This window comes from Pinus tabuliformis, chromosome 9, assembly GCF_031772625.1.
Source record: "Pinus tabuliformis cultivar Carrire ecotype Pingquan chromosome 9, CPIR1, whole genome shotgun sequence".
NCBI lineage: Eukaryota > Viridiplantae > Streptophyta > Pinopsida > Pinales > Pinaceae > Pinus > Pinus tabuliformis.
Genome location: NC_142307.1, coordinates 2,018,581,567 through 2,018,593,932, shown reverse-complemented (window position 1 = coordinate 2,018,593,932; position 12,366 = coordinate 2,018,581,567). Strand labels below are relative to the sequence as shown.

The window sequence follows — 12,366 nt, the reverse complement described above, 5'->3', positions numbered from 1 at the left end:
TCTCTTTTTGGAGAAGTTTTTTTTCCATCTTCAAGTTTGTTGTTGTTATATTTTTTTGGGGAGAGAGTCTAACTTTGTTAGAGTTCCATCTTTGTAAAGATCTCTCTCATATTGTGGGCTGCCCTCTTACGGGAATTTTTACCCGCTTTAAGCGCTACTAAAAAAAAAAAATTGTTGGAGGGAGTTTGGGATTTTCCATGGCATCCCCCTTCCTCATTTAGGGGAGGGATTCTTGTGGGTGGCCTAATCTTGCTTTGAGTTTTTCGTAGCTTTCTAACTTTTAATTTCATATTGTTCATACTTAAAATAACCACATTTCACTCCACATGCAAATTTTTACCAATCTTGTATTATATTCCCACATGCATACTCTCTCAAGTTTTGCAAACTATTTTCCTTTGAAGCATTTGCATGAAACATTAGTTTAATTTGGGGAATTAACACAATTTGCACTTCATCTAGGCATTTTAGTATAGAAAGGCCTCAAGCCTCACTAAAACTTACCTCCAACTTAAGTTGGTTGAATAGACTTTTAGAGACCCTCTACCTCTATTGACTCCTCATTGTGAGATCCAAATATTTGGGCGAAGATGAGGTCTGAGGACTAGAGTTCAATTGTAACTTTGTCTTAACACTAATCAAATAAAATGAACCAAGAACAACATTCCATCACATTTGCTTTGGTTTAAAGTCTCACATGCAAATCTTATTTCAAGAGGCACTTTGGATGCAAGCATTGTAATCTCTTTTCTTTAATTTTCTTGTACTTGGAAATTGAATCATCTTTTGGTTTAATTGCTTATTGTCATGAATGGTTGATTTCACTTTCAAGTACTATTATTTTGGGTTGCAAACCTAATTGCATGTTGTCATCTTGGTCTAATATTTGAGTTCTTTTTGTATCCTTTTGAGCAAGATAGTTTCCATGCTTTGATTTGTAGACTTATTCATCTTGAAAGCATTTATAATATCTTGTGCTAACAATTTATTGTTTCACTTTTCAGGGTTATTTTGGCTTTCCATTTGAAAGCATTTCACTTCATTTTAAGCAAAATACAATTTCATTTCTTAAAGAGCAAATACTTGGAAGGCACTGGTTGTTTATGTATTTCATGCTTATCTTATGATGGTTATTGCTCATAGCAGTTTTTGCTTATAAATCTTAAAGAGATAATCTATTTAACTCTAACAATTCTCCTAGAAACTCACATCCTTTTTAACTTAACTTTTCATTAGGGACCACCCCCCTTAGCTAACCTAGGAGATAGCTCAAACGGAGAGAGTCAGGATTAGTTTGACAGCCCCTTCTCTGAGTTCCCTGCCACCAACCACACCTTGTGGGTTTGAAGGCTTTTCTCACTGACTTGTAGGTAGGTGTAGGCGGCATGGTTAACATTGCCCATGATTCGAAACTCGCAGTTATAATTCACGCACTCAAAATGTGGAGACCTTATCTCATGGGCCGAAGATTTGAACAATAGACTGATCATTATGGATTATGACATTTATTCGAACAACCGAATTTAAATGCCCAACAAATTAGGTGGCTAGAATTCTTGGATGAGTATGATTTCAAACTTAAGTATATTAAGAGAAAATAAAATCGGGTGGCTGATGCACTCAACCAGAGAGTGCATAATATGCATTCCACAATAATCAACAGTGGTATTCCAGATTTAATAAGTAGAATTTTACAGGCTGGAAACTCAAACCAATAGTATGTAGAAATTAAAAATAAGCAAAATAATATAAATCCAAAGTACAAAGAAAACAAGATGGGCAAGAACGAAAATTTTTTTATTTAAAGGTCGAGTCTATGTGTCGAATGTACCAGTAATAAAAGAATTAATTCTTCAAGAAATGCACAAGGTACCACATGTTGGTCACCTAGGGTACCAGAAAACTTTGACAGCAATTCAAAAAATAGTTTTATTGGCCAGGTCTAAAGAAGGAAGTGGCTAATTACATCGTCAGATGTCTAGAATGCCAGAGGGTTAAGGCTAAGCACAAGCACCTAGCTAGCTTACTTTAGCGAATTCCCATTCCTAAGTGGAAGTAGGATGTGGTATCAGTTGATTTTATTACAGTTTGCCTAGAACAACAAGGGGCCATGACTCTATAATGGTGGTGGTGTACAAACTCCCCAAGGCTACCCATTTTATTCCAACAAAGTCAGTGCATAAAACAACAAATATTGCAGATATATACAAGCGGGAAATTTCCAGGCTCCACAAAGTGCCTAAGGCAATAATTTTAGACAGAGATCCAAAATTCACATCCAATTTTTGGATGGGTTTCTTTAAAGGAATGGGTACCAAGTTTTAACTTTAGCACAGTGTATCATCCTGAGTCTGATGGACAGACAGAGCAGGTAAATCAGATAGTTGAAGATATCTTATGGGATGTATGTGATGGATAAACCATCCAAATGAGAGGACTATCTTCATTTGGTGGAATTTTCATACAACAACGTGTATCAAGCATCGTTGAAAATGAGCCCATTTGAGGCCTTGTATGGCAGGAAGTGCAATACTCCCGTGGATTGGAGTAATTCAGTGGACAGAATCATGGTTGGTGCAAAGTTGCTCAAGGATATGGAAGAACAGGTGGTAAAAAACAAACAGAATTTGAAAGTTGTTCAAGATAGGCAAAAAAGTTATGTGGACAGGAACAAGACAAACAGGGGATTCAAAGTTGGAGAACATGTACTTTTGAAAGTGAAAGCAAAGAAGAGCTCATTAAAATTGGGCCATTGTGCCAAATTGGCAACCAAATATTGTGGGCCATTTGAGATCCTAAAAAGGATCGGCCCAGTTGTATATAGGCTTACATTGTCTGCATCTTTGCATATTCACGATGTCTTTCACATTTCATTACTTAAGAAATATGTTCTTGGCACTAAACATGTTATTGATTAGCAAATGATTCAGGTGGAACCCGAGGGAGACTTCCAAGTTCAGCCAGTGAGAATTTTGGACAGCAAGCTCAAAGTGCTCTAGAATCGAGCCATCGTTATGGTAAAGGTGCAATGGACCATGCTTGGTCCTAAGGATGTGACCTAGGATCATGAAGAGGTAATGAGGGCAGAATACCCTCATCTTTTTTACTAATATGTTGTATATATTGTACATACGATGCATTCATGACAGTGCATAAAATAGGGTGGAGGAATGTAATACCCCTACCTGTTTTGATGATGTAAATAGATGTGCTTTTGATATTAGGTTGGTGAGCCGGATACTTTTGAATCTTGCGCTAGTGAGTCCGATGTTATATTATGCGGCCTGTGTGCCCATGTAGTTACATTAGATACATTTTGGGGCTAGTTGCCCAGATATTTTTATGTCAGTTTTGGCTAGGTGGTCAAGGGGGGCGAGATATAAACATTGTAAATATTGTACATATTTTAGATTTGATAAAATAAGCTTCGCTGCGAAGCCCACTCCACAGAAAGAGCATGGGGAGCGCAACTTCATGGACAAGGCAATAGTTGGGTGTTTTGGTGAAAAGTGCACCCAGGGCCCATGTGGCTTTGGAGAATGCCACATGGCGAAGTTAAGCCATGCAGATAAAAAGAAGTGTATTTGACACTGTGAAGGGGGGTTTCAGTCTTAGTGACTAGGGAGCCAATGAGTCTTGAGGATTGGCCTCTGAAACTAGCTGGGGTGCAGTTATTTAGTTAATTGTACCAAATGTATGCATCCTGGTTTATGTGATCCCAAGTGGCTACGGGAGCTCGGTGGCTCCAAGAGTTTGTTGGCTTTGATTATGGCTTGGTGGACATGGAGTTTTGGTGCGAACTCGATTTGATGTTAGTCGGTGAGTCTTGGTTGGGCTTTGGAACCGACTGTGGGTTATTCGATTCAGTTATTTGGCACATGGACATCGGACAGCAACAGAGCTCCTGGAGCTGCAAGCTGAGACCGTTCCGTCCAATTGTAAGTCGCCCTATATGGTGGGCACTGGCAAGGGACTCGAGTTGCGCCACTTGGGTGTTGGTCAGGGGAACGCAAGCTTGTGGATGGAGACTGAGGCTATCGGGGTTGGTGCCTTGGCTAGGGTTGGGTTGTTCGGTTACAATTGTTGCTTATGGAGTCGCTGCCCCAGGTCGGGGGTGACTTGTGGTTGAGATTATGAACCACACGATCTATAGTTGGGTGGAACGTGGAGAGCCTGTAGCCTATCGGCTCTTTATTAAGAGATAAGTGTATGAGTTCTTTTATATGGCTGTCTATACATGTGCTATGTCTAATTAATGTTTTACGCTTAAACCCTAGCTTCAGGGAATCTGGCAATAAGCCATTGATGAACAATTACTTCTGTTATGTTATTTAATTACATTTATGTGTAAAGTATAATGCTTGCATGGCATGTAGTACTGCATTCCATAATAATTATAATTTCCAGGAACAGGATAAATATTAAAAATTATGGCAGATTTGAGTATATACGCTTCCGCAGTTAAATTAATCATGTTTTAAGCAGTACTGGTTGAGTGGTGTTGCAAGGCTGGGAGCCGGGAACATCACATCTACTGTCTATTGTATGCTTAAAATTTTGATATTTGTTTGTAATTGCTAGAATCTAGATGGTTGATGCTCGAATAATTAATCATCCATATATACTATGGACACAAATCTAGAATGATTTACGTACAAAGATGCATCTTTTCATATATTCTGCAACTAATTTGGCATTCTGGAAGTTTTTTTCGGAATATATGCAATATATATATACATACATATATATGACACTTCCAGGATGCTTTGCTTCCAAGGATTTCTGGAAAATGACGTTTTTTACCCTTTGCTTCTCAAAAACACACCCACTTCATGCAACTTTCCTTTCAACAATAAATTATCAAAAAAGAACAAATTTCAACATTGAAAGCGATTTACAAAGAATTAACCGAAACAAACATTCTACTATGAGAATTACACAAAAATGAAACATTGAACATCTTAACTCGTCAAATGAAATAAAAGAGATTTCACGTGTCTGTATGAACAATATATAACAAGAACAAAATAAGATGGCAGAGGAACATTTTATGAATGATTAGTGAACTTCTCTCGTTTAGCACAAGATATCTACAGTATAATTTCAGCTGTCAAATGTGAAAAAAGGATTAATATTTAAAAGCAACACCAAAACAAACTGTGGTAAAAGGAACTTTTTGAAGTGTAAGCAATTTTTTAAGCCCCTAGAACCTTCTGTAATAAATTACTACAAATAAGTTATAACTAACCAGATAATTCAAAGGCTGTTGCTCCTTTGATCTCAACTTGACGAACAGTGATATTACCACGTGCAGTAACAGAATGACCAACAGCTGACTTTTCCCTGAAAACACAATGATATCAACACTGGCGTGACATAACTACCAACTTACAAAGTCAACAACCTTTAATGATGTTTACTATAAGGGAAACCTTCATCAGATTTGCGTGCCCAAGTATCAGGTTGTTTTCACACTCTAATAACAATGAAGCTAGGAATAATAAATATTTGTATAATGTCGTCACTTAATATGTAGTGACATGATACATCTGGCCAGATATTAACCTAAATATAAAGGTTAAGTGGTTAAACCACCATTGCCACTTAGAGGCGTGCAATTCGTAATGAGACATGACAAAAATACAAGAGAAATGTATCTGATACAACATTGTTAATAAAACTCCTTTTTCTCCACCTTCGTGTTCCAACTTCCTGTGTGTATGTTTATGCACCCTAAAATTCTACATATTTCCTATCAGCAGAATCAAATGTCAGGTTGCTAATCAATTGCAGATTCAGTGGCCTAACAATCAGCCATCAGAATTATTGTTTCTGGCAGTAGTACTCACCATTGCATCTTTGGCAAGTGGCAATGTTTATCTCTGGATGGGTGGCTAGACATGTTTAAGCCTGGCAAACATCCATCCTGAATGCTAGCCATGATCTTGTTCACCAAACAACAGCGACACTATAGGCAAACAAAATTGTACCATAGTTGCAAATCATTTTTGAGGCAGCAATTGCCTCAAGGGGCTCTAAGTAGACTGAACAGCTTCATTCCTTAAGATGTAATCACTTACTTTTGGAAACTGACCACTGGATGAGGAGTCCATTGCCCTGGCTCTCTCATCTGAATGCAAACGCTCCTATGTCTACTGTACTGCCTAAGCTATTTCCTGACACTTGTGATCTCAGCATTAGTCCTGTTACATCCTCCACAGCAACTGCCTTGTAAATGCTGTGTTTATGCCCTCATTACAAGAATTTGTCATCACTGACTGCTTGTTCACCAATGCATAGAGTTCTTGCTATAATTTAGCCTCTCTATTTCTATGGGATCAGTAACCTATATCATTAATGAGAAAGGTCTCTAGTTCAGATCTCTGATGTAATATTGGTTCTCAATATCATAAATATAAAATGGTTATACTAATAGACTTTTTGTTATTTGGTTTTTTCTGCTCTGTTTATGATCCTGCACCTTTTGTTAAGTGCTGAAGGGCCGGCAGGAGCGGAAGGGGTGATCACTTGCCCCGACGAACAAACCGAGATAAAATATACGTGGGACTTAGGAGTGGCGATCAATAATAAGGCAGAGTTGCTTGCTTTGTGGAAAGGACTAGATCTTGCTTAAGTCTTGGAATAAAGAAAATAAAAATAATAGGGGATTCCTTGATGGTTATTAGAATGTTCACATCTCCAAATCATTAATCTGACTCCACCAGGTCCTCCCTTATTAAAGGAATAAATTATATTATGCAAAAATACGAAGCACTCTCACTATTCCATGTTCTATGCCACCTCAATGGGGACGCCAATGAGATGGCAAACCATGGAGCGCTTCTGGGAGCAGGTAAATACGGAATTGATGGAAAAGATTTGGGCCATCTTCCCATACCATAACAGAATGTTGGTCAGGGCAGTGTTAAAGACCAGCATTGATGGTGCTGACAGAAGGATGATGCGTGGAGGTATTTTGGGCATGCGGGACAGGTGGGGAAAGGTCAGAGCACAATCAACACTTGGTGTTTCTCCGAAATCCCAAGGCAACAAATTGCGAGTCATGAAGACGGTATTATCTCAGCTCAAGGAATCCGTAGAGGAGCGGTCACTTCAGTATCGCACTGGAGAATTAATGGCAGGGGGATGGGGCAAGAATGTTTCGTGCCTCAGCAAACAGGCTGCAGGGTTGGGTTGGCAGATTCCTTGGACAGGATGTATATTTAATGGGCATGAAGATCGAGGATATGTATGTGTCAATGGCAAGAGCAATAGGCAATTGGACAGAGCAGGAAAACTTCTTATATAAGGATTCACAAACCTCCTCCGAATCATCTGTTGTTTCAAGCTTGGAGTGTAGGTTTGGTAATTGCACTGTCTGGAGAGCTTTTGGTATGGCTTCACATGAAGGCCGAGAAAGGCAGTTCACTGAGGACGATTTGGCTCGCTGGAAAAGGGCCGTTGAATTCTTGTTTAAATTACTAATGGGAAGGTTAGATCTCATCACCCAGAGTGTAGAACTGCTGGAGCAACATCGTGCTTCCAATGTTGAGCGTATTAATGCCAAATTCGAGAGTGTCGAGGCGTCCCTGGAGCGGAAGATAGCCAAGATGGAAACTGATCTGCTCACTTCCAACTCGGATTTGATCAGTGACAGTTTATTTGCAGAGGTGAAGGATATCATAGCGGGGCTCCCTAAGTCAGTGGTTGCCCAGTTGCAGAATGATGGGGGAGATGGCACCGCTGGAACTGGACCGAGTGGCCGAGACAAAGAAATCAACGAGGACAAAGGGAAGTTGAACTTTGGATAATGTTTCTTATATGTATTGTTGTTATGTGTTGATCTTAAGTTTGCTTTTTCAGGTATACGTTAGATATCTGTGTTATGTAGTAGTTTATAGGGCTCGTAAGGGGAAGAAAAAAGACTTTTGGTTGTATTGGAATATGGAAGCAACTGCACAGACTAAAGCCAGTTTTGATATTTTGATGTAAGAACGGTTCTGGCCATGTAACCCAGATTTTGAATACAAAGTATTCGTCTCATTTAAAATAAAATAAAAAAGTGTTGAAGATTTGAATTTGGTGCTAAATGTGAACTGAAAATAACTAGGAGAGGTTTTGTTGAGGACATTGGAACTCTAACCTGCTCCAACAACTATTTGTAGCAATATACGTTTAAGTGCTTATAATGTGGCTATGTAGCAATTGCATCATGTACTTAACTGATGGCTATATGCAACATAACAATGCAATAAGATATGAACTAGTTCACATCATTGGTCAATATAATAATGCAAGAATACGATATGAATCAGTTAACATCTGTTATACTTGCTCAAAGTAATGGGATAACTTGTAAATTTGCAACCATAATCACCTGTACATAAGGCATATCTATTGCAGTGATAATTTGTGTGATGTACATGTTGCCTTAATGAAAGCAAATACTTTATTTAAATTACAAACAGATTTCTTTGTCGAATGCAACTCCCTCTGTTAAACATCTAGAAAAAAGGGGAGATAGGAAAAGCATGTAGGTGTCGGTAATCAAGAAAAGGCACTAAATATATAGAATAGAAAAGATAGAATTGGAGCAGACGGGGAATATATAATAAATTAAGACAACATATAAGTATACATGGCATATAACAAATGCATAAATTAGGGTAACGTTTAAGCGCTCCGTAACTCAACCAAGGACTGGCCCACGCCTGCACCTGCTGCATGACGATTGCCTCGACCTAGTTCATTTCCCCCTTCTCTCCACTGAATCTCTGTGACCTCCCGCTGTGATAGCCCCTCGGCATGTTGGTCTTGGGAGGGGGGGAGCCAGGCCCCTCCAATCCCCTTTCGAATGCCTCCATCCAGTTGAACTCAACGGTTGCCCAAAACCCTCCCCTAAAGGACATAGCCCAGCCAAAAGTCATAGATAACCAGGATTAGACCCTTGAGCACTCTGTCTAAAGAACAACAAGCACATGCATTGCAAAATCGGCGGAGATCTCATGAGTTCACATCCCTCCAGCAAGGCTCAATGGTAACATTCAATTCATGCAATATCATGCTTTGATCTGCAAGTTTATTGGCATTGGGCCCACTGAGAACGCCCTCCTCAACTGGATATCACAACGCTGGAAGCCAAAATCCCACTATGAGGTCAAATTGGGATCCAAAGGCTTCTTTACAGTGGTATTCTCACCCCATGAGCACAAACGAGCAGTCATGGATGAAGCCCCTACTTTCTCAACTCGGCTAGCATGTACATTGTGAAAATTTCATCTATTGCAGCAACTGGAAGTTATTCTTCTAACAGTAAATTTAATTACGCAGTTTATTTGTTGCGGCAAACAACGAATAAAATCACAACTGCAATTTTCACCATACTGCGGAAAATAAAAATATTGGAGACTAAGCAATTTTAGCACACACACAAGAATTTTAACACGGTTATTTTTGGACAATTCTCCCCAGAAAAACCCAATGCAAGAAAATTGGCGCAGCAGATGAGGGTTTTATTATTATTCTTCAATAGCAAATCTGAGTACAATAATTTAGATGCTCTACTAGCAATCTAATCTAAGGAAAACACTAGAAAAATTAATGTGAGATTTTTCTCTCACTCCACCGCTAATTTATGCCCCCAAGATTGACTTCCTAGCCTCACGCTGCAGCTTCTGCATCACTTTCTGCGTAGTGCCTGCACAGAGCCTCTGTGGAATTCGGCCTTCTTCTCACTGCCTCTTCCAGGAACTGGAAAACTTCCTCCTGGAATGTTGCTACCCTCCTCAATCACTTGCTACTCACCCTCTGCCTCTATCTTCTGTGTTGAATCATTACTACTGAGAAAATCGAACTACCTAGGCAACTGAGTATCTGCACTAGTCATTTCTCCATCACCACATCGATCTCTTCTTATATCTTCCTGTTTGGACTCCAACGGCCAAGATTAAATCTTAATCAATGGTTCGGATTATTTCTGAATTGATACATGTGATTCTCACCTTATCTCAATTAATACTGATTAATTAACCATATTCCCTAACTTTAGACTTAGGAAATATTTAAAAAAACAATTAATAATCTAATTGAAACACTTCTACGTAGAATTTCCAAAAACGATTTCTGGGTTTTGGAGATCTCATGTATTCTAGCCTCTCCACCAAATTTCGTGGCTAGAACACATCTGATGCTACAAAAACTAACATACATGCGCCACTAGACCCCCCAATGCAGGAAAACTGGCGCAGCAGATGAGGGTTTTATTATTATTCTTCAATAGCAAATTTGAGTACAATAATTTAGATGCTCTACTAGCAATCTAATCTAAAGAAAACACTAGAAAAATTAATGTGAGATTTTTCTCTCACTCCACCACTAATTTATGCCCCCAAGATTGACTTCCTAGCCTCACGCTGCAGCTTCTGCATCACTTTCTGCGTAGTGCCTGCACAGAGCCTCTGTGGAATTCGGCCTTCTTCTCACTGCCTCTTCCAGGAACTGGAAAACTTCGTCCTGGAATGTTGCTACCCTCCTCAATCACTTGCTACTCACCCTCTGCCTCTATCTTCTGTGTTGAATCATTACTACTGAGAAAATCGAACTACCTAGGCAACTGAGTATCTGCACTAGTCATTTCTCCATCACCACATCGATCTCTTCTTATATCTTCCTGTTTGGACTCCAACGGCCAAGATTAAATCTTAATCAATGGTTCGGATTATTTCTGGATCGATACATGTGATTCTCACCTTCTCTCAATTAATACTGATTAATTAACCATATTCCCTAACTTTAGACTTAGGAAATATTTAAAAAAACAATTAATAATCTAATTGAAACACTTCTACGTAGAATTTCCAAAAACGATTTCTGGGTTTTGGAGATCTCATGTATTCTAGCCTCTCCACCAAATTTCGTGGCTAGAACACATCTGATGCTACAAAAACTAACATACATGCGCCACTAGACCCCCCACCCGCCCCCGATTCAATCTAGACAGAGAGGATATCTCTTGGGCTCTATTCTGGATCTGCATGTACTCCCTTCCATATGAATAATGGGATCCAAAAACTCTGCAAGATATAGGTAATAAGCTGGGAAAGTGTGTCTGCATGTCATAACAAACCAGGAATGGTTTCTACTCCTCATACGCAAGTGTAGGTGTTAGTCAACAATCACATCGCCAAAGATAAGAATCCACGAGAGGTGGTTAGTCCATGTCGCGAAACACACGGGGAGCACTGGTTTATCCAATGTCCAACAATCTCCCCCCAATGCAAGTTGGGTGTGTATCAAACTCGTGACTTACGCTCTAATACCACTTGTTAGGAATCACAATTGCCATTAGACCAAAACCCACAAGTGTTAGTCAATGATCACATCACCAGAGATAAGGATCCACAAGAGGTAGTTAATCCATGTCGCGAAACACAAGGGGATCGCTAGTTTATCCAATGTCCAACAGCAAGAATATGTGCTTATATGGACATCTTTGGCTCTCTTCCAAAGGCTATCACCCTCGAATCTGAAGACCGAGACTGGATCCAGACCTAAGACTACGGACATGTCCTCCTCCGTTGCAAAAAATGTCACCAACACGAGCTCCTCTTCCGGGATTGTCTGCTTAATGAGCCCAAGCAGGATCCAAAGGCAACAAGCACTCCAGATGAAGACGGCTTTCACCAAAATCTCAAACAAGAAGCACCACAACAAAAAAACTAAAGCCCCAAACACATCCAAACGACAGGCAATCAGCAACAATAGCTTCAAAGTTTTGGGAGACATCCTCAAAAACCAAATGGACCAAGAGCCAAACAACTCCAATTCGATGCAACAACACAAGAACCAAGAGCCAGGCAGATCCAATCCGATGCAACAACACAAGACCGATAAGCAAGCTAAGGATCAACGAGGCAAGGATCTGATGGATGCTTCCCATCCAAAATCACATCCAGACGCGGCGCCCCAGTAGGAACAACATCCAACCCAACAACTAGTAGAGGACATTTCCATGATAGAAGAAGAAGATTTCATGGAGATTGAAGGGCTCAACCTCATGGCAATTGAAGACGCATGTAAGTGCAATGAACTGGAACCCATCCCCCCTAAGCAAATCAATCTTCTGGCAGTAACATTACACAAAGAAAAGGCTTCTCAGCAATTAGGGGTTCAAACCAACATCTCCAAATACGAGAAGAAAAGTAGCAAACACTTCAAGGAGAGAAGCCGCAAATCAGCTCTCCAATGCATTGACGCCTTGGGTAGGAAAATAGTTGATTCAAGTCAGTACAAACAGATCACAGAGGTCTACACCACCCAACCCACCCTTTCCCCATGAAGATCATATCCTGGAATATAAGGGCATTG

The 12,366-nt window shown here is 39.8% G+C and overlaps 1 protein-coding gene across 2 annotated transcripts in view; it reads right to left on the bottom strand.

The window, feature by feature from the left end:
• LOC149157184 (uncharacterized) overlaps positions 1-12,366 on the bottom strand; it is a 349,833-nt gene that overhangs the window by 269,206 nt on the left and 68,261 nt on the right. For both annotated transcript variants that reach the window (XR_016262468.1, XM_089439187.1), the window contains exon 2: positions 5,249-5,343. Coding sequence is in view for 1 of the 2 variants with exons in the window: in XM_089439187.1 (XP_089295313.1) it covers positions 5,249-5,343 (95 nt within the window). In the remaining variant the exon portion in view is untranslated. The remainder of the gene's footprint in view (positions 1-5,248; positions 5,344-12,366) is intronic.